Raw genomic sequence first — 23,662 nt, forward strand, 5'->3', positions numbered from 1 at the left:
TTTGGAAGAACTCTGCTGTCACTTTGGCTTTCCTTACTCTTTGTAACGACACAGGATTTATAAAACACAAAACAATTTCAAAATGTGTAACTTGAAAATATACTTAATATTAGTCTGCTATTGTAGTAGATATAGGTCAGACAGCTAATACTGCTTCCATATTGCTATCTGTATTTATTTTCAGCAGCCACATGGAGATAGGCAGCAATAAACTGGCTGTGACTCATTGACTTCTATAGGAAAGCTTTCTAGGCTTGCTCAGATCTGGGCAACGGTCATTGGGAGGGGAAGAGGTGAGCTGTGAAATCATCTGTTGTAATTCTGCTACAAAGTCTTCTGTACAGGGCAGGAAATCAAGTATTAGACTTGGTGGATAGTGTGACATTTGCAAGAGATCTGTCCCCAAGGCTCTGTTTTAGGACCCCTACTCTTCTCAATCTGGTCTGGGGCAACTCATAAAGTCCCACGGATTCCAGTGCTACCTTTATGCTGATGACACTCAGATCTACCTCTGGCCCAGACGTCACCTCTCTGCTGTCCAGAATCCCAGAGTGTCTATCAGCCATATCCTCCTCCTTCTCGCTTCCTGAAGCTCAATGTGGACAAATCTGAACTCCTCATCTTTCCTCCATCTCACAGATCTTCCTTACCCGACCTCGCTATAACAATTAATGACATCACACTTTCCTCAGTACCGGAAGTCCGCTGCCTCGGAGTAACATTTGACTCTGCCCTGTCCTTCAAACCGCACATCCAAGCTCTTTCTACCTCCTGTCGCCTCCAGCTCAAAAATATTTCCAGAATCCATCCTTTCCTCAACCCTCAATCTACTAAAATGCTTGTGCATGCCCTCATTCATTTCTCTCCTCGCTACTCCTCCGCTTCTCCCCTCTGCAAATCTCTTCACTGGCTCCCATTCCCTCAGCGTATCCAGTTCAAATTACTAATACTGACCTACAAGGCCATCTATAACCTGTCTCCCCCATATGTCTCTGAACTAATCTCCCGATACCTTCCCTCACGTAATCTCCGGTCCTCCCAAGACCTCCTTCTCTCCTCCACACTTGTTCGCTCCTCACCCAACCAACTCCAAGACTTCTCCCGAACTGCCCCTATTCTCTAGAATTCTTTGCCCCAACAAGTCCGACTATCAACCACATTTGGATCCTTCAGACGGAACCTGAAAACCCACCTCTTCAAGAAAGCCTACAGCCTGCAATGACCCCGCTACCTCTTTCTCTCTCACCACTACCGGTGATATCACCTCAACCAACATCGGAACTGCTGCAACCCACCAACCTACTGTCTCCTTCCCCACCATCCTGTAGCATGTAAGCCCAAAAGGGCAGGGTCCTCTCCCCTCTGTATCAGTCTGTCATTGTTAGTTTGTTTACTGTAAGAGATATCTGTAATTTGTATGTAACCCCTTCTCATGTACAGCACCATGGAATCAATGGTGCTATATAAATAAATAATAATAAATCTGTGTTTTTTAATATAGTTAAATGTAAAAATTGTCTTTTTTTTTTTTATATATTTTTTTTTTATCAAAATTGTAAAAATTACTCTCAGGTTTTAAGTACTGGAGTGAATCTAAATCCCCCTATCTGTTTTTCAGCCGGCCTTACACAAATAAGGTCATTACGTTATGGTATCGCCCTCCTGAGCTATTGCTTGGAGAAGAACGTTATACACCAGCCATTGATGTCTGGAGCTGTGGGTGAGTAGGCACCTCTTTCATGACATGGCCACTAGTCTGAGTTAACTGTGCACATATGTTGTATTGTTGCCAAAACCATGATTGAGGACCTACCCATTCTGAGGAAAAAAAAACAAAATAAAGTGACCGCAAATGAGGTAAGACTTCCTCAGATCTATAGTAAATGTGGATGATTTCTCTCAGTGTAAGGGTACCATTACACTTAGCGATGCACCAGCGATCCCGACAACGATATGGATCGCTGGTGCATCGCTAAGTGGTCACTAGTGAGCTGCCACACAGGCAGATCTCACCAGCGACCCAGCAGGGGTCGGGGGTTGTTACTTACCTGTCAGACGCGGCGATCCTGACGTCCTCCCACCCGCGTCCACGCGTCGCTCGTCGGTGCCACAGGAAGCGCCCGACGAGAAATGATCCAGGACCTTCTCGCGCGACCAGCAGCGGGGGAGCCGGTCGGAGGTAAGTATCAGACATAGCGATATCGCTAGCAATGTCGCTGCTACGTCACAAAATCGGTGACGTTACAGCGATATTGCTAGCGATATCGCTATGTGTAATGGGGGCTTAAGTGTTCTTTTACACATGCAGGGTTTTTTGCGGCCCATTTTTTTACGGGCCGTATTGCCGTGATTTTTGCGGTCATCCGCAAAAACGGGCCACAAAAAGCCTTCTCAGATCGCCGTTTTTCCCTGTTGTAACAAATTAGAGGGGAAAAAAAGGCGATCCGCAAATACGGTGTACCGCAAAAACAAGCTACCGTTGTTTTTGCGGCACCATTGTTTTAAATGGAGGCCGTGTCCGTGAAAAATATCAAGCAAGCTTGATATTTTTTCACGGCCATAGGACACACAGCGATCCAATGTATTTCTTGCAAAATCTATTGGGGTCGCAAAAACGGCCCACAAAAACACGGCAAGTGTAAAAGAATCCTTACAGGGACGCAGGATTTACTATCATTTTAGCAGTATTTGGTGAGAGCCTGTTCTCTGGGAAAACCACCTTTTGAGGAGGGAGCCAGTCCCATACAGCAGACCTGGGCAAAGTGCGGGCCACATCCGGCCCTCTGGCTGTCTCATAGACCAAGACAGCCGTGGGGCTGGAAAACAGAGGTCCACGGGCCTCACTGTTCCCACCCACTCGATGTTTCAGTTTTCTCCCTAGGCGCAGTCAGCATTGGTGTAGGAGGGGCCCCCGGCCACTTCCTCCACCAATCAGCGTGTGAAACAGCTGACACGATGACGTCATTTCATCGCGTCAGCTGTGTACCGCTGGAGAGTCAGCGTATCGGAGGCAGAGAGACGAGCACAACGCCAGGGAACATGACCGAGGTGAGTATGTGGTGGTTTTTTTTTTTTTTTTTTCATGTGTATGAACATGGGGATTCTTTGGGGGTGGCACAGCACATGGGGATTCTATTTGGGTGACATGCAGCACATGGGGAGGCTATGGGGGGGTGACATGCTGTGCATAGGAAGGCTATGGGGCTGTCGTGCTGAACATGGGAATGCTATGAGGGTGTCATGCTGCACATGGGGAGGCTATGAGGGTGTCATGCTGCACATGGGGAGGCTATCAGGGTGTCATGCTGCACATGGGGAGGCTATGAGGGTGTCATGCTGCTCATGGGGAGGCTATGAGGGAGGCTATGAGGGTGTCATGCTGCACGCATGGGGGGCCTCTTGCAGTATGTTGGGAAGGCTGTGTGTGGGCTCATGCAATATATGGGGAGGCTGTGTGGGGCTCATGCAATATATGGGGAGGCTGTGTGGGGCTCATGCGGTATATGGGGAGGCTGTGTGGGGCTCATGCAGTATATGGGGAGCCTGTGTGGGGCTCATGTAGTATATGCAAAGGCTGTGTGGGGCTCATGCAGTGTATAGGGAGCCTGTGTTGGGCTCATTTGGATATGGGGATGCTGTGCGAGGCTCATGCTGCAAATGGAGAGGCTGTGCGAGGCTCATGCTGTATATAAGGGGCTGTGGGGGGGTTCATACGATATACAGAAGGGCCTGTACTTTGGTTCAAAGATAGATATATCTATATCTATCAGCATGCTTAATATTAAGTGATACAATTAATATTAAATTAATATTGAGTAGCATTAATTTCGGCCTACTGGTTCAGCCCTCCACAACAGTAATGGTCTCTCATGTGGCCCCTCGGGAAAATTAATTGCCCACCTCTGCCATACCGCGTCTGAATAGTAGATAAAGCAGGATTTATGGTGGACTTAGCCATCTGCCATTTTGTCACGGTGTACAGAACATTGAGGGAACCCATTTTGTCTTTTTTAGAACTCACCGTAGGTAAAATACACACTAAAAGGTGACTTTGTCAGTGAATCTCAATAAACCGTGAATCAGTGAAGTGCAGAGCAAGGATATGCATTCTTCACAATCCTCCTGCCAGGTGCCTGAACGTTACTAAAAAGAGATACCAAAGGAACTTGGCAGGGAATTTGTGCCAAACATCTTGGAAACAAACAACAGATGTTCTGTGGATGTAGGTTTACACAAATCATTGCTTACTTGGAAATTGATTGTGGTACCCTTTTCCTTCAAAACAGAAATAATTTTTCTGGGTTCACGTGCACACATTTTTGGAAGGAAATCTTCAGGGAGGTTGTTACAAACAACTGGGAGAACTAACCACAGATCATCTGTGGATATAGACTTGCGCAATTCCTTCTCTCTTAAAGTAATCCCATACTGACTCGACCGTTGGGATCAGGACCCTGTGGGATCTATATGATTATTATTTCCAGGACGCATTGTTCTTCTTTATGCTTGATGTTGCCCACTTGTTGGTGTCTCCATTGCTGAGGTATAAAGGCAAATAATTGTCCATCATACAATATTATCAGGGAGGCATCTGATTGTAGTTATTGTCCTGCTGCAGAATTAATTTTTTTTTTTTAGCCAAAGATAGTCATTAAGATTAGGGATGAGCAAATGTGCTTGGTGATACTCTATCACTCGAGTATCTGGATGCTCGGATGTGCTCAGCACTAAACAAGCATTGGCTGATACTATGATTTGAAGCTCAAATCCTCACCCCGCATGTTTGGCACCTGTTACACAGCCGGTACGCATGCAGGGATTGCCTGCCAGTCACTAATACCTTAGTCATCTTGGTAGTGATTGGCTGGCCGCATTACCCCATCAGAGATTATAAAAGGACTGGCGCCACTATGCGCTGCACAATGACGCCATTGCACAGCTCAGGGACAGTTCTGATTGGAGGGAGAGAGCAGTTATCCAGGGCTGTGTGTGCACAGTTTAAAGGGAATCTGTCAGCAGGATTGTGCACAGTAAGGGCCCCGGCACACACAGCGAGATCGCTGATTTTGTGACGCATCAGCGATCTCTCCAGTGATCTCGCTGTGTGTGACATCCATCAGCGACCGGCCCCGCGCCGGGTAACGCAGATGGTGCAGGATCGTCCTGGGCCATTTTTTGATTGTTGGTCTCCCGCTGGCCAGCACGCATCGCTGCGTGTTGCAGCAGGAGAGCAACGATTAACGATGCTGCACGCTGGTATCTAAGGTACAGCGGGTAACTAAGAGCCGCGTGGCTCTTGAATACCAGCTGTTTACCCTAGATACCAGCTTGCTCGTTGGTCCTGTTCGCTGGTGAATCTAACTATGTCCCAGCGATCTCATCCATGTTGGATCGTTGGTGGGTTCGCTGGGACATCGTTCTGTGTAGCGGGGCCTTAACCGACATACAGTGTCAGGTCGGTGCCATTATACTGATTACAATGATACCATGGTTGATGAAATCTGTCTTGTGGTTGTTGTTTAATGCTTGTTTTCAGTTAATGATATGCTCGTGCTCCGGGGCAGCCTGTGTGTGTGGGGGGGGGGGGGTATTCATTTGGTGCTCTGATTAGGTATTCGTCTATATGGTTTATGACAGGTCACTGAGTGTATTTTTCATACTGCATATCTTCTTGATTTGGAAAAATAAAAATTTACATTCATCATGCGGTGGCAGCTACAGCGCTGAAGCATGATCAGATCTATAATATCCATATTTTTATTTTATTTATTCATACAAATTTCTTTAGAAAAAAAAAGTATTTCTACCTCAAAATTGGGCCCCTGCGCATTAGCATAATTCGGATTGCAATAGATTACTGCGCAGGCGCCACCGCTGGCAATATTTTTCTAGAGGAAAAAAAATTGTCTCCACCAAGATGGCGGCCGCCTGCGCAGTAGCATTTATCAGATTGCCGGTAGATTAGTGACCTGTCGTAAGCTGAATATGAATTTGTAAGTGGAGTATAGTAGAAGTGACACCATTGTTCACCCTGTGGGAGTCAGAGATGCTTCCAGGGGTCTTCCCAATGCTGTTCTTTCTATTCATTACTAGTAATGTACGAGTAACATCGTTGCTCGGGTGGTCTCGGAGTATTTTGGCGTACCCGGAGATTGTTCTCCTCGTCTCAGCTGTATGATTTGCGACTTGTAGACAGGCTTGAATACATGTGGGAATTTCCTAACAAACAGGCATTCCACACATGTATTCAGCCTAACAGTTGCAAATCATGCAGCTGAGGCGACGAAAACAAAATCTCCAAACTCGCCAAAATACTCAGAGGACACTCGAGCAACGAGTATACTCGCTCATCACTATTCATTACTTTTTTCATCCGTTTCACCGTTTTCACTGCCCCCCAGACTTCCTTGTAGGTCTGCAGGAAACATGCTTGAATTTCACATTGTCTGCCATTATACTTGTTACATGAAACGAGCATCCAAACATGTTAGTGCTCGCTCATCCCTAATCGTTCACTTACTTTGCATTTTGTTTATTGAAAAAAATAAACTATTAACACTTGTGTTTTTTTTTTTTTTAAAGTATTCTTACTGTTACATTTTTGCACACATACCTATCACAGTACTGTATATGTGAAATATTGTGTGAAATCTGAATATCGTAGTTCTTAAGAGGGACATTTGACTTGTTGAACGGCAACATAAGGGAAACTGCCATAATGTAGTAATTGCCTCTTCTCATGTCTCATAAACCGTTTCAGATGAAAGGTCCGAGTTAACAAAATCTTCATACTTTGACAGGTGTATTCTTGGTGAGCTGTTTACAAAGAAACCGATCTTCCAAGCAAATCAAGAATTAGCACAACTTGAACTCATAAGGTGAGGGTGGGACATGCTTTTAAAATGTAAGAGAATGTCAAAGGTACCTGTCATGTAAGAAATATGCTATTAACCTGCAGATATGGGTTATATGTAGGTAGATAGCCATGCCGCTGCTGCACTGAGAGGCCCGCTGCCGCAAATAATTGAACTTTACTCCTCTCGTGTTTGTCATAGAGACACTGCTTAAGTCACCGCTCAGTACTTGGTGAGCTGTGGCCGTACCCATGCCCTGACACTGACTGGCAGCTGGCTGTGCACTGAGGAGCCAACTGGCAATTGGTGCCATGGCATTGTTATAGCTGCCACTCACTATGTATTGAGCAGTGACCAAAGCCGCTCTGACCACGTCTCTATGACTGAAAGCCAGAGGCTGCCAGGAATAATAAAATTAATTTCCTCCTGGTAGCCGAGCTTTCAGTGCAGCGGCTGCACAGCTTTAGAACACTATTAACCTGCAGATTAACACCATATCTGCAGCTTAAAGGGAACCTGTCACCAGTTTTCTGACATAGCAGCTAAAAACATCACCTTAACGTCCGAGCTGCATTCCCTATGGCAGGCAATCCCCACATGTTTTTGGCTGCAGGGATTGCCTGCCATGCGGGACGGGGACTCGAGCATGTAGTTCGAGTACCCAAGATACTCTGTGCGTACCCGAGCACCCAATGCAGACTCGCTCATGACTAGTAACAACCCGTCCAATCCACACAGGTAAAGAAATCAAACCATTGATGTCTATCAATTAAGTTGTGTAATAATGAGAAATGACACAGGGAAAAAAATATTAAACGCATTAAAAAAGATGTGCAAAAAACCATGGAAAGTCTTGATACCAGCTGAAATCTATCAGTAATTAGAAAGCAATCCTGTCACTTACTGAAAAATATCAGCTGATTCAACTGATGACCTATAAAAAGGTGTTTCATTACCAAGGTTCCACACAAGAAACCTCTCGTGATGGGTAAAACCAGCGAGCTGTCTTAGGACTTTTGCAACCTTATTGGTGTAAAACATACTGATGGCATTAGTTACAAAAGAATTTCTAAACTACTGAAGGTTCCAGTGGGCACTGCTGGGGTCATAATCTGGAAGTGGCAAGAATATTAATTTTCACCATAAGCCGGCCACGACCAGGTGCTTCGTGCGAGGTTTCAGACTGAGGAGTGCAAAGAATTATTGGAAGAGTTGTCCAAGAGCCAAGGACCACCTGTCAAGAGCTACAGAAAGACCTTTGTACAATTGTTTCAAAGAAAACTATAAGTACTCAATCCCCATTGACTGTATGCACCATGTAAGACTTAATTGCTGAACTAAAAGCATGTTCTAGTGCGTTTATCGTTTGCTTAAAAACATTAGGCAAGCCAGTAAAATACTGTGAGAATATAGCCCAGTCAGATGAGACCAAAATTGAACTCTTTGATGCCATAATGCACGCCATGTTTGGAGGCCAAAAAGCTTCAGCAGATCCCTGACTATCGTGAAGCATCAGACCCACGCTATTGCATTGCAGTTGTCCAATAAGAAATATTCCTCTTAAATGCCGCTGTCGGAGATTGACTGCAACACACAAAAGATTAAGGGTATGTGCACACGTAGTTTTTATGTGCTGCGGACTTCTCCCCCCGCGGATTTTAAAAAATATGCAGGTAAATTTCAGGTCAAAAGACCTGCGGTTTACCTGCGGATTAGGCTGCGGTTTTGCCCTGCGGTTTATCACCTCTACAATGGAGGAGATGGTAAACCGCAGCGGAATCCGCAGAAAAGAAGTGACGTGTCCTTTCTGTCTGCGGATTTGAAACCGCAGCAAAACCGCGTGGAAAATTCTGCAGCATGTGCACATCAGTTTCCATTTTACATAGATTAAAATGGTACTGTACAACACAGCAGATTCTGCTGCGGATCCGCAGCGTGTGCACACACCCTAACGGCTACGGTTGGAAATCTGCACCAGCCTCGGCTGTTAGAGACAACTGCTGACTGTAATATAGTCGGTACCTGCCGGGTATGGAGGGAGCTCAACTCCTGAACCCTTCCAGATGTGAAAACTCCTTCCCCGAACGTGAATACAGCATCCTATTAAATCAAAAGATTAACGTATCGTTGTTGTTGTTTCAGCAAACTTTCCATAAATCAGTGTTATAAATTAAGATAAACACAACGCAAAAATCTGTCTTCAGGGGTGAGGGATTTTCATTTTCTCTGAGATCTGTTTTGCTGTTTGTTTCTCCCTCTCTTGCCCTCTTTCTCTTGTGCCCTTTGTCGCCCCTTTTCTTTCTCTCACCTATCTCTGGCAGAATCTCATCTCAAATTAAGTACACTTAATTTCAAATTATATGATATTTTGAGGTCTATGTGTACATATTTCAGTGCTGACTTATGGAACATTATCATTCACAGTGTTTGTTTCATAAAGGTCATTCTGACCAAAACATCACGTTAACACACCAAGATGGACCATATATAATTACCTTGTAATGTCTTCACATCCTGTTCCGTCCAGATGTGTCCGGATCCCAGAATTTCAAGCTGGAGAAGTTCACCGACCGCCATATTGGGACACCCAAGTGATGGGTGTCTCAATATGGAAACTGCTTGTGGTACCAGCCGACAATACTGACATTACAACAGGGGATTTCAAAGGATTCATTTTGTGAGGTAAAATATTTCACTGACTGTTTTTAAACAATATTTTACCTCACAAAATGTATCTTCAGCGATCTCCTGCTGTAATGTCAGTATTGTCTTTTGCTCCCTCCCCTGCCCAGGAGCTGTGGTAAAAGTCTGCCCCCATCGTGACATTACCACCTCCATCTAGTATGTAATAATTATTTTCGTTCACTTTGTTCTGGAGTGCCGGATTTCTTTATATTTTGTGAAAAGTAACCTGAATCACCAGGTCCTCTTTAGGCTATGTACCCACGTTGCAGAAATGGTGCGGAAATTTCCGCAACATTTCCTCACTCTCGCCGCGGGTAAAATGCATATGAATTCTGCTTCATTTTCCCGCGGAAAACAAGCGTTTTTCGCTTGCGGAATTCTTGCGCATTCCAAGCGATTAGAATGTGATAGGTAGGATGTTAAAATAATTTAAAAAAAAAATATTGTTATTCTCTCCTTCCGACGGCCCCCGATCAGCTCTGCGGCGCTCCCGGCATCTTCCGGTCCCAGTAATGCTTTGCGCGAAGGACCGGAGATGATGTCACGCTCGCGAGAACGCAATGTCATTCGTGCAAAGCATTACTGGGACTGGAAGATGCCGGGAGCGTGATGACAGGCGGGAAGGACTTCGGGGTCCGCTGGAGGGTGAGTATATCACTATATTTACTCTGTCGCCTCATTGGGGGACACAGAACCATGGGTGTTATGCTGCTGTCCACTATGAGGCGACACTATGCATAATCTGAAAAAGATTAACTATGGCTCCTCCTCTGCAGTATACACCCCTGGACGGCATCAGCCTCCTCCAGTTTTTGCTTAGTGTCGCAAGGAGGCACACCTTTTTTTTTTTTTTTTTTCTTCTTCCATTTTTCCTTTTTCGGCCGGAATACAGATGAAGAAAAGTGGGTCTCCAGCGAGACTCCTGGCATGGCTCCTTCCTCGGCCCCCTGTTTAGGGGTGCCCAGTTGAAGTGGAGACGGCTATTCCCCATGTCGCTCCTTCCCCAGTCCCTCGGGTACTGGTCCGAAGTTGAGACCCCCCTCCTTCCCCAACCCCTTTGGGGTCTGGGTTGAGGTCGAGGCGAGGATGAAGACCCCCTGACGGTGACAGACGCACCCTCCCTAATCCCCCTCAGGGGGCATTAGGTTGAGACACCTCAGGTAGGGTCGGTGAATAGGTAGCACTCTGCACCAGGGACCCCAGACCAGCTGTGGGATCCTGCTGGGGTCGGGGAAGGGTGCAGGCAGACATGGCACAGCAGAGACAGGGCTTTCTGCGCCCCTGTCTCTGCAGCAGCAGCGGCTCCATAGCGCTTCAGGGGGACTCCCCAAACAGGAACCGCTACCCCTGCTGTCCCCACCGCTAGCCAGTCGCCCATTCCGGGGGGGGTCTGGTGCAGATCCGACCCCCTCCTGGACTACCGCGCCGCCCTGGAGCCCTCCTGGGCATCAGTCCTCTACTTGAGACCGCGGCTTCGGCCTAGCTGAATCCGCCGTCTTTCCTCTGCCCCCCGGATGACTAAAATGACACTATAGTGTCATAGAAGGGGCGGATCGAGGCAGAAAGGGCGCGTTTCTACATAGCCCAGCTCGCCCTTTTCAGCTCTCCGCTCCCTCCTTCCTCTCCTCAGCGTCCCGGTGGCCATTTTTTTTTTTTTTGGCTGTAGACATACCTAAACGGACGCCTCCAGCAAGAAGAAGAAACGCAGCAGTTTCTGGGGGGCACAGAACTGTAATCTGTCGGCGCTGGACCTAGGGGCACACTGGTGGGGTAAGTTCACAGGTGGGTTCTCTTTACTCAGCTATGAATCCATACTACCTATAAGGCTCTCTGTGGATTCCCTCTTCGTAGCCACCCCTGTAGGATCCCTGATAGCCAGCCTCTGTGCACTATGCCGGGCTCAAGAAAGAGAACCAGGCAGAAATGTTTCTATGCATTCTGCACAGGCTGCAAAACCACGCTCCCCAGTGGCAGCACGTATCCGTACTGCCGGGATTGCATCCAGAACTCTGGGGAGTCCGTACCAACGCTTCAGTGTCGGATACCACGCAGGAATGGGCTACTCAGATGTCGCAGTCTATGACACAGTCCATAGATAACGTAACCGCTACATTACTGCAAGCTCTGCAGGGTCGTGTCCCGACTATGAACGTTACCCAGCAAACGGACAGCTTGTCTCAGGAACATGCTGTTTCCGACACTCAGACGTAAGCGGACCCACAGGTCGCGATCACCTGAGTCGTCCTATAGCACAAGGTCACCCCCCCCAGGGGGAGACACCATCATTCCAGGTCTCCTAGGCAGTCCCCTATCAGAGACAGACAATGCAGTTCACCACAGAGATCCCCCACCACAGAAGACCTCTGCCCCAGATCGCCCACTAGGGAACACCTTAGTGTTCCACAGGATTCGGAAGGCATCTGTGACTCCGACTCAGACAACGAAACGGAGAGGTCCGTGGTACCTTGCCCCCCTAGCAATACAGCGCTAGTTGAGGACATAATCTCTGCCATCCATCAGGTGCTGGAAATTTCAGAGCCAGCCCCGGAAGCCCCAGAACATAAGATTTACTTCAAAAGTGTTCTGAAACCACCTAAGGTCTTCCTTAATCACCATGAGTTTCAAACTATACTTACTAAGCAGTTTTCGCAGCCTGAGAAAAAATTTGCCAATCGCAAATATTTGGAAGCTAAGTACCCCTTCTCACAGAAGGATACCAAACAGTGGACAGATCCACCCGAAGTGGACCCCCCGGTATCTAGACTAGCAGCACAGACCCTACTCTCACTGCCAGATAGCTCAAACCTCGGACGCATCAGACGGGCAAGTAGAACGCATGGCTCGTTCCATTTTCGAAGCTGCAGGGGCCTCCCTGGCCCCTGCGTTCGCTTCCAGTTGGGCGTCCAAGGCCATCCTGGCTTGGGCCGAAAAACTGCAGGAGGGTCTTCAAGCTTCAAATACCGGGCTCTCGGACCAAGCGGTTCAAATAGCAGTGGTAGCAGACTACATGCTTCATGCAGCCCTAGGCTCAGCAAGAGGTCTAGCGGGGATAGCGGCAAATGCCATTACGATTCGGCGTATCCTCTGGCTGCAGGAATGGAAAGCGGATGCGGCCTCAAAGAAGTCCCTCACGCATCTTCCGTACCTTAGTGGAAGGCTTTTCGGAGAAAAGTTGGACACAATGATTTCCAATGCCACTGGGGGTAAGAGTACCTCTCTCCCTCAACTGAAACCTAAACGCATGTTTTAAACGGAGAAATCAAACACGATTCCGATCCTTTCGGAACTCTTCGGGACAAAATCGTAACCGCTCTCCACGCAGGGACAACCCACGGACGGCACAGAGACCGGACAGGACTTGGCAGTCGAAAGCAGGCCAAGCGAAACCCAAGGGAGGAAAACTTCAGAACTTCGCTTCATCATGACTCACGAACTCTGGAAGACATCCCACCTGTAGGCGGGCGACTTCTCTTTCAGCAAGTCTGGCTGCCTATTACAGAAGACAGGTAGGTCAGGGAAATAGTGTCTTCCGGAAACAAGATAGAGTTCACTTCCACTCCACTGAACCGGTTCTTCCTCTTTGTTCCACCAACACCACCAGACAAGGCTCGTGCCTTCCACCAAGAGGTCTCCTCTCTCCTTCAAGCAGGAATCGTAGTGCCGGTTCCCGCAAACGAAAGATTCCGAGGGTTCTACTCCAATCTATTTGTACAGTCATGGCCAAAAGTTTTGAGAATGACACAAATAATTTTTACAAAAGTCTACTGCTTCATTTTTTCTAATGGCAATTTGCATATACTCCAGAATGTTATAAATAGTGATCAGCTTAACAGCAATTACTTGCAAAGTCAATATTTGCCTAGAAAATGAACTTTATCCCCCAAAACACATTTCAACATCATTGCAGCCCTGCCTTAAAAGGACCAGCTAACATCGTTTCAGTGATTGCTCTATTAACACAGGTGTGGGTGTTGATGAGGACAGGGCTGGAGATCAATCTGTCATGATTAAGTAAGAATGACACCACTGGACACTTTAAAAGGAGGCTGGTGCTTGGCATCATTGTTTCTCTTCTGTTAACCATGGTTATCTCTAAAGAAACACGTGCAGTCATCATTGCACTGCACAAAAATGGCCTAACAGGGAAGAGTATCGCAGCTAGAAAGATTGCACCTCAGTCAACAATCTATCGCATCATCAAGAACTTCAAGGAGAGAGGTTCCCTTGTTGCCAAAAAGGCTCCAGGGCGCCCAAGAAAGACCAGCAAGCGCCAGGACCGTCTCTTAAAAGTGTTTCAGCTGCAGGATCGGGCTACCAGCAGTGCAGAGCTTGCTCAGGAATGGCAGCAGGCAGGTGTGAGTGAATCTGCACGCACTGTGAGGAGGAGACTCTTGGAGCAAGGCCTGGTCTCAAGGAGGGCAGCAAAGAAGCCACTTCTCTCCAGGAAAAACATCATGGACAGACTGATATTCTGCAAGAGGTACAGGGAGTGGACTGCTGAGGACTGGGGTAAAGTCATTTTCTCTGATGAATCCCCTTTTCGATTGTTTGGGACATCTGGAAAACGGCTTATTCGGAGAAGACCAGGTGAGCGCTACCACCAGTCTTGTCTCATGCCAACTGTCAAGCATCCTGAAACCATTCATGTGTGGGGTTGCTTCTCAGCCAAGGGAATGGGCTCTCTCTCAGTCTTGCCTAAAAACACAGCCATGAATAAAGAATGGTACCAGAATGTCCTCCAAGAGCAACTTCTCCCAACCGTCCAAGAGCAGTTTGGCAATCAACAATGCCTTTTTCAACATGATGGAGCACCTTGCCATAAAGCAAAGGTGATAACTAAATGGCTCAGGGAACAAAACATAGAGATTTTGGGACCATGGCCTGGAAACTCCCCAGAACTTAATCCCATTGAGAACTTGTGGTCAATCATCAAGAGACGGGTGGACAAACAAAAACCTTCAAATTCAGACAAAATAAAAGCATTGATTTTGCAAGAATGGACTGCTATCAGTCAGGATTTGATCCAGAAGTTGATTGAGAGCATGCCAGGGAGAATTGCTAAGGTCCTGAAGAAGGGTCAACACTGAAAATATTGACTTGCTGCATTAACTCATTCTAACTGTCAATATAACCTTTTGCTACTCATAATATGATTGCAATTATATTTCTGTATGTGATAAAAACATCTGACAAACACACACACAAACCAGAGGCCAGCAGATCATGTGAAAATATAATATTTGTGTCATTCTCAAAACTTTTGGCCATGACTGTAGTTCCCAAGAAAGGAGGCAGCGTCCGGCCCATACTAGACCTAAAACAGCTCAACAAATGTGTACGGGTCCGTCATTTCCGCATGGAGTCCCTCCGGTCCATCATAACATCCATGGAGCAGGGAGAATACCTTGCCTCCATAGACATACAAGACGCATATCTGCACATACCAATTGCTCCCGCCCATCAAAGGTTTCTCAGGTTCTCGATCAACCAAAACCACTACCAGTTTGTCGCTCTCCCGTTCGGACTCGCCACGGCTCCAAGAACGTTTACCAAGGTCATGGCAGCCACCATGGACGTTCTACACTCCAGAGGCATTCTAGTCGTTCCGTACCTGGACGACCTTCTCATCAAGTCTTCCACCTTCAAGGACTGCAAGGTCAGTGTCTCAATCATAATAGACACACTGAGTCTTGTGGGATGGTTAGTCAACCTACAAAAATCATCGACTACCCCGAGTCAGACTCTAACCTTCCTGGGGATGTTATTCGACACCTCCAGGGGTCTGGTGCTCCTTCCCAAGGACAAGACACTGGCCCTCCGGCTGGGAGTTCGCACACTCCTCCGCAATCCTCCACGATCTCTCCGGTTTGCCTTGAGAGTCCTCGGCAGGATGGCAGCAGCAATGGAGGCAGTGCCATTTGCCCAGTTTCACCTCAGGCCTCTTCAACTAGCCATCCTCAGATCTTGGGACAGGAACCCTTTCTCCCTCGACAGGGAGTTGCGGTTGACATCGTGAACCAGGAGGCCCCTATATTGGTGGCGCAAGCCAACTTCGCTTGCAAGAGGAAAACCCTTTCTCTCAGGTCAATGGAAGGTCCTGACCACCGATGCAAGCCTAACAGGTTGGGGTGCGGTGCACCGACATCACAGGGCACAAGGCAAGTGGTTACCAATGGAAGCGACCTTGCCCATCAATATCCTGGAAATCCAGGCCATCTTCCTGGCACTGAGAGCCTTTCATCACTTGCTTGCAGCCTCTCACATACGGATACAGTCGGAAAATGCCACGGCAGTGGCATATGAGTCACCAAGGTGGGACCCGCAGCGCCCAGGCGATGAGAAAAGTGGCACATATCCTCCACTGGGCGGAAAACACGCGGTCGGTACACATTCCGGGTGTGGAAAGCTGGGAAGCCGACTTCCTCAGCAGGCAAGGAATGGACTCGGGGGGGGGGGGGGATGGTCTCTCCACCCTGAGATTTTTTACCAGATCTGTCAATGCTGAGGAACCCCGGATGTGGACCTAATGGCATCCCATCTCAATGCCAAGGTCTTCAATTTCATGGCCAGGATAAACGACCCACGGTCGCTCGGAGCGGATGCCCTGGTCCAGGACTGGACCCAGTTCCAGCTCCTGTACATTTTTCCACCCCTCCCCCTGATCTCCAGGGTCGTGAGGAAGATCAAACAAGAGGGAGTTCCAACCATCCTGATCGCGCCGGACTGGCCCAGACGTACATGGTACGCCGACATCGTACAACTTACAGCAGACGCCCCCTGGCGTCTCCCCGACCGTCACGACCTTCTGTCACAAGGTGCGTTCTACCATCAGAATTCAGGGGCTCTCAATTTGACGGCATGGCCCTTGAAACCTGGATTCTAACCCAGGCAGGGTTCTCACCGGATGTCATTGCGACCATGATCATGGCAAGGAAACCAACCTCCGCCAAGATTTACTATCGTACCTGGAGAGCTTTCTTTTCCTGGTGCGAATCTCATGGACAAGTCCCACTCCCTTATTCCCTCCCGAAGGTACTAGGTTTCCTTCAATTGGGCCTAGACGCCAAGCTATCCCCTAGGCTTGCTTAAGAGTCAGTTGTCAGTGCTTTCAGTCCTTTTTCAAAGGCGCATTGCTACCAAACCGCAAGTAAGGACTTTTCTCAAGGAAGTTTAACGATTGGTTCCCCCCTACAGACGTCCACTGGAAACGTGGGACCTCAACCTGGTCCTGACAGCATTGCAGGCACCACCCTTCGAACCCCTTAAAGAAGTTCCATTCTGCATTTTGTCACAGAAAGTGGGTTTTCTAGTGACAATCACCTCGCTATGCAGAGTGTCTGAATTATCAGCACTTTCTTGCAGACGGCCTTTCCTAGCTTTTCACCAGGACAAGGTGGTTCTCCGTACTGTACCATCCTTCCTTCCGAAGGTTGTGTCCACCTTCCACCTGAATGAGGAAATCTCACTGCCATCCCTTTGTCCGGCTTGACCTCGTCAGAGCATTGTGGATTTACGTGTCCAGGACTGCACCCTTCCGGAAGTCTGATTCCCTCTTCATTCTTCCGGAAGGCGGTCGCAAGGGACTGCCGGCTTCTAAGGCTACCCTTGTCAGGTGGATCAAGTCCACCATACATGAGGCCTACCGACTTAACAGTTACCCTCTTCCGTCCGGTATCACGGCACACTCTACACGGACAGTAGGGGCCTCCTGGGCCATTCGGCACCAGGCTTCGGCACAACAAGTGTGCAAGGTGGCCACTTGAACTAGCCTACACACGTTTACAAAACACTACAGTGTTCATACCCAGTCCTCAGCGGACGTGAGCCTGGGTAGACGGGTTCTGCAGGTGGCAGTGCCCCAAGTTTAGGGTCCTGCTAGCACAATATTCGTCCATTGCTTCCCACCCAGGGACTGCTGTGGGACGTCCCATGGTTCTGTGTTCCCCAATGAGGCGACAGAGTAAAGGAGATTTTTGTGTACTCACCGTAAAATCTTTCTCTTAGCCTCTAATTGGGGGACACAGCTCCCACCCTGTTGCCCTTACGGGCCGTTGTTTATGGTTGAGTTCTCATATTGTTCTTTGAGCTCGTGCATAATAGCCTTCTTACAGGCATGGTTGTTATTTCTGTTACGTTCCTCCTAATGCTTTTGCACAAAACTGAAGAAGGCTGACGCCGTCCAGGGGTGTATACTGCAGAGGAGGAGCCATAGTTAATCTTTTTCAGATTATGCATAGTGTCGCCTCCTAGTGGACAGCAGCATAGCACCCATGGTTCTGTGTCCCCCAATTAGAGGCTAAGAGAGAGAGATTTTACGGTGAGTACACAAAAATCTCCTTTTTTATTTTTATTCTATTTTTTTTACAGGATTATGGTACCCAGGGCCTGGAGGACAGTCTCCTCTTCTCCAGACCCTGGGTACCATCCGCACATGATCCGCTTACTTTGCGCATGGTGGGCATAGCCACATGTGGAAAGTAAGCGGATCAATGCATTCCTATTGGGGTGTGGAATCTCCGTGCGGAATCTCCATGATTCCGCTAAAAGAATGAGCGTGCTGCGGATTTTACCGCGATGCGATTCCACAGCGGTAAAATCCGCAGCATTAGCACAGCAATGCAGGATCCCATAGGATTGTATGGGATGCGTTTTCTTAGCGTTTTTGCAGTGGAAAATCGCCGCCAAAAAAGCGCAACATGTGAACGCAGCCTTATTTTGGATATTAGGAATTTGTAGCCGTGTTTGGCTGTGTTATTTCACTCCATCAGACATGCACAGCCACCTGCGTATTTATTCTCCTCATCAGATGGGTCGTGGACCCATGTTCTAAATAGATGTGGATCACACCTGTAGGATCCACACTTGTCAGATGTTTGTGGCATATCAGGACACATTTGTCATAAATGTCCTAAGTGATAATTCCCTTCTTAATTACAATCCTAAACATACAGAACCTGTAAATGGATGACCAGAAATATGGCTGCTGTGTGTGTTTCGACTATATTTTACAGATGATAAATTATTGTAGACTAGTAGTTTTAGATTTTCTGATGCACTTACCTTTTTGTATTTGTCTGGTTTTCTCCCTAAGCCGCATGTGTGGTAGTCCCTGTCCTGCTGTATGGCCTGATGTGATAAAGTTACCATATTTCAACACCATGAAACCAAAGAAGCAATATCGCCGAAAACTCCGAGAAGAGTTTGCTTTGTAAGTACAGCCTGAATGTGGTGTCCTGGCTATTTAATGTCGGTGGTACAGAATACAAGCCTTTGCTTTGTTTTGCAGCATACCCACTGCAGCATTAGATTTGTTTGATCATATGCTAGCACTGGATCCCAGCAAACGGTGTACAGCGGAGCAGGCCATGCAGTGCGAGTTCCTTCGTGACGTAGATCCGTCAAAAATGGCACCACCTGAGTAAGTAATGCATTGTACTCCCTTTCACTATTCTGATTCATTTCAAAGGTTTAGATCTGTATATCCATAGGATTATTAGAATGAAATCTGCATACTATAGTGTGGATTTTGCTGTTGTGGAAACTTAGCAGTGAATAAATTTTGTGTGGAAATGTCACTCAACAGCAATTCATAGAGAAGTCGCATAACCAAAAACATACGTGCAACTTGAAGGTGTTCCGTAATTTTAGAGCTGTGATTGTGATTTTGCTGTTAATAAAACTGCCACATCACAGACAATATATAGGAAAACTGAGGGCACAACTAATCTAGTGGGATCACCAACTACACTCCTGAGCCAGGCATGAGTGTAGGAAGAAAGGCGTGCAAAGAAGCTGGGATCACCAACAATATGTAATACAAATATTTATTAATATAACATGGACAAACAGTAGACGTGACCATTAAAAACTATGAAAAAGCCAAAATATATCACCAGGACATTGTGTATTTTCTCCAGGCATATTACTTATATTTATAATTTGACAACTGCTATATTCCGGGTAACCTGAGCGAGCTCATTGGAGGCGGGTGTTGATCCTTATCTGGACCTTCTGGTGGTATATCGTAGCATTTTGACTTTTTCATTGTTTTTAAATTTAATGTCGGTTTGTTTGTTATATTATTAGAGATTTATATTACGGTTTGTTTTTTTTTTTGCACACCTCTTTTTTTCCTGCACTCGCGTCACAGACAAGCCGCAGTCTATAGCAGGGGAGTTGTATGCGACTTGTGACCAGCAGGTGAATGCAAATGATGCATCGGGTGCTAAATCCCCCCCCAAAAAATAAAATCATTTAGACAGAATACATGCTGTAACAATTTACTCAAGGCGGCACGGAGAATTAAAGGGAAGGTGCCATCCAAAAAAATTTTTTTTCAGCAATTAAAAAAATGTAAAGAATTAATGTTTACATTTTCTTAAAAAATATTAGCGTTTGTTTTTAATTTTGCAAAATATGAAAAATAATTTTAAAAAGTTTGGCATTTCCACTTGTTATTACTAAGGGGAGCAGCCACTGAAATTTGGCACAAAAACCTAGTGTACAACTAGCTCACATTACTTCCCTGCAGTAATTATGGGAGGAATCTGCTGACATGGGTGTGATGTCACTCCTCTCCTCCCCTTCTGGGTGTTTGCTAAGGGAAAAGAGAGGATGACATCTAGGAACACAGTGAGCAGCCATTTTGGTGGTGACTGCAAAGTTACTGACTGTCTTTGCATGTAAAGTCTGGATCAGAACAGGTCACCAATCAGCAGAAATGTTTCCTAGATTTCTGTGGAGCAGACAAGCAGACGGTCCTTCCATGTGTTAAAACACAGCGCTCTATGTACAATCCCTGGCACCGAACAGGGCGCCCCCCATAGATCAGCACACTGCTCTCCTGAAATACTCTGTGCTGCTGTCACCCTGCTCCTTCCACCATATATCAGGCCCCTGTCGCCTCACTTTCACAGATCGCCAGGACAGGAGAGTATTTCAGGAGAGCAGTATCACACGGGATAGGATTAGATACACGGCTCAGCAGACAGTATCACACAAGAGAGGATTAGATACACAGCTCAACAGTCAGCATCACAAAGGATAGGATTAGATACACGGCTCAGCAGTCAGTATCACACAGGAGAGGATTAGATACACGGCTCAGCAGACAGTATCACACAGGATAGGATTAGATACACGGATCAGCAGACTATCACACAGGATAGGATTAGATACACAGATCAGCAGACAGTATCACACAGGATAGGATACACGGCTCAGCAGACTTGTATCACACAGGAGAGGATTAGATACACAGCTCAGCAGTCCGTATCACACAGGAGAGGATTAGATGTCCAGCAGATTGCCAAGTGTTTTGAAACAGCAGGGAGCAGCTCCTCCTATGTTTTGCAAGAGTAGGGGCAGCAGCTGGTCGGGTGTTTTGGAAAGAGCAGCTTGGTCTCCAGCAGCTTGTCCTGGTTCCTCTCCTGCAGCTGGTATGTGCAGAGTGAACATCCAAGCCGTTATGCTGGAACAGTACAGCATCCACCCAGGGCTTGCAATAGAGTGTAAATGGAGCTAAAAGGAAAGCACTGGGCTCTAATAAGATGGCGCCTGGCCACACCTACAGCTGTGAATTGAGCTGCCCACAGAGGCGTGGCCAGTTCACTCCTGATGCAGCTGCAATGAAAGAGAGAGGGTCGGGAGCCGACTGTTATGTCTTATGCCCAGGGACTGCCGTAAATAAGCATGGAAAGTGTCGTTCAGCAGCCAGAAAGATAAGATGGCAGCCCCCAGTGGCTGCATTAATACAGTTAAAAAAAAAAAAAAACATACACACCACTGAGTCAAGCTTAGGGGACAATATCTTTTTATACTACTTTCTTTTTAACATTAAATTATGAAAAAACACGGCACCTTCCCTTTAAGCCCTTTTTATGATTTTAATTAAGACTTATTGGCTGTCATTAGGTGATTAAACGTTTAACTTTATTTTATTTTTTCTGCATAATTGACATTTGTCTATATTGTTTAATAAACTTGTATAGTAACTGTAGGTTTTTTTTTTTTGTTTTTTTTTTTTAATACAGCCTTCCTCTCTGGCAAGATTGTCATGAATTATGGAGTAAAAAGCGAAGAAGGCAAAAACAAATGGGAATGGCTGATGATGCCATAGCACCAAAACTAGCAAGAAAAGACTTATCTGTAGGTCTGGATGATAGCAGAAATAGCACACCCCAGGGAGCACAGACATCTTCTCAAAAAACTCAGGGATTTCCTGGTGTTGGATTAGGTAAGAAGGACATGTCTAGCATTTGTGGCCAAGAACCGTTATATATATATATATATATATATATATATATATATAATATATACACACACGTGGTTATATAAACCGCCTTATTGAAAAGGTTTTCTACAACATTTTAACTAATTGTAGATCCTAAAAAAATGCCACTTGTATAGAAAGTAAAATACAATGTTTATTGAATCACTATAAATGTATAATTGCATCAAAATACATATAAGGTTACAGAGACACAATGAGCGGGTGCAAGGAGATTCGGAACATATTCCTGATTATTGCTGATATTATTAGGAAGTGAACTATACAGAATTCATCAAATATAATCAAAAAACATATAATCAGAAATATATTTCATAAGAGAAGTGCATAAGTATATACAGTATAACCTTGATCCTGATGGACTAAAACATAAGCATGTGTCTCAACTTGATTGACAAAGTGTAATTCATAACCCACCAATAAATATGGAATAACAATGTTGAATCAATTAAAAAAAAAAAAAGAAACCATTGTTGACCCATACCAAGCTCCGGGTACCCGCGCCCTGACATGCGTTTCACAGATAGCTTTCTCAAGGGGAACCGTTAGCCTTTCATTAAGGCTCGTTTGGCCCAGTTGGAGAAAACCTGTAGACACATCCCTGAAGAGTATCCGCTCCTTTCCCTGAAGAGTATCCGCTCCTTTCCCTGAAGAGTATCCGCTCCTTTCCCTGAAGAGTATCCGCTCTGTAGCTGCATTTCTGCATGACTGCTCGAATCTTCTTTGTTGGGTATCAAGCCTCTTCTTACTCTTGACTTAGATGGAATGAGAAGACCGTAGCGCTGATTGGCTGCAGCCGTCATGATGCCGACAATATTGTAGCTATGAGAGTAGAGGAGCAGCACTCCTCAGGGAGGGAAGTAGACATTTTATTTAATTACACGAGGCCAAACAAGTTTTATTTGAAATGTTGTTGAAATCCCCTTTATATTGAAGAGTACATTGATTTGCTTTTCTTTTACATCAATAAACCATGTCATAGCTTATGTAACACAATGATACCTGTCAGTGGATGGGATATGTAAAGCATGAAGCATAGCGCCAAGTGTTCGTTACTGCCGAGTGCAATGTTTGTTGGCGCTCCCCTTTCATCTTTAGCCATTGGCTCGGTATTGCTGGAACAAAACATGTTTAATCCAATAATGCCTTCAAAAGTGATCTAGGGCAGGGGTCCCCAACCTCTCGGGAGCCCCATGTGGCTCACGGGACCATGATTTGTGGCTCGCTGCTGCCTGTCAGCGTGGTGCATTAGCTCCAGGTCTAGCAAACCACTATGAAGAGCAGATCTGAGCGTGCATATATTGGCCTTGGGGGGTTGAAGGTAATTGAAGTCAGGATAATACTGTTATCACTGTTAGGTGCTTGAAGCTGGGTCCAACAGTGTGCTGAGAGTGCTTGATGGGTCAATACTGCATGGGGGTATTGTGGGAACCCCTTGATCTTAGTGTACTGCCTTGGTGTGATTTCTGTGGAGAAGCTTTGGCTGTCATTATACCAGGAATAGGGGCTCTGTGTGTCACTACTGTGTGGGTGGCCATAGGTGGCTGTGGCTGCGACTCTCTCAAAGCTGATTGTGGCTCTCGGAGTATGAAACTTTGGGGACCACTAAGCTAGGGAGATGGACCTTGTAAAGAAGATGGCTAGAATGCATAATGTATGTGAAAATTGAAAATCTGGTCTACATTTTGATTCAGTATTTGTAACCTGTGGGCAGATAAGTGTATGATTTATGTTTGGAGAATTACATTTTGGGGGAAGGTGGGATTCAGATACAAAAAATAAGGGTCTATTGCGATATAGGAGACCTAAGGAGCTCTAAATGGGTAATATTCAA

General features: G+C 46.3%; 1 protein-coding gene across 1 annotated transcript in view; it reads left to right on the forward strand.

Annotated features, from left to right (window-relative positions):
- The window catches only part of CDK13 (cyclin dependent kinase 13), an 82,311-nt gene that overhangs the window by 54,794 nt on the left and 3,855 nt on the right, over positions 1–23,662 (forward strand). The window contains exons 8-12 of the mRNA XM_073550012.1: positions 1,619–1,720; positions 6,801–6,878; positions 18,631–18,747; positions 18,826–18,957; positions 21,572–21,774. Of these exons, the coding sequence (XP_073406113.1) occupies positions 1,619–1,720; positions 6,801–6,878; positions 18,631–18,747; positions 18,826–18,957; positions 21,572–21,774 (632 nt within the window). The remainder of the gene's footprint in view (positions 1–1,618; positions 1,721–6,800; positions 6,879–18,630; positions 18,748–18,825; positions 18,958–21,571; positions 21,775–23,662) is intronic.

This window comes from Dendrobates tinctorius, unplaced genomic scaffold (assembly GCF_039654945.1).
Source record: "Dendrobates tinctorius isolate UK_male_01 unplaced genomic scaffold, ASM3965494v1 ptg000162l, whole genome shotgun sequence".
NCBI lineage: Eukaryota > Metazoa > Chordata > Amphibia > Anura > Dendrobatidae > Dendrobates > Dendrobates tinctorius.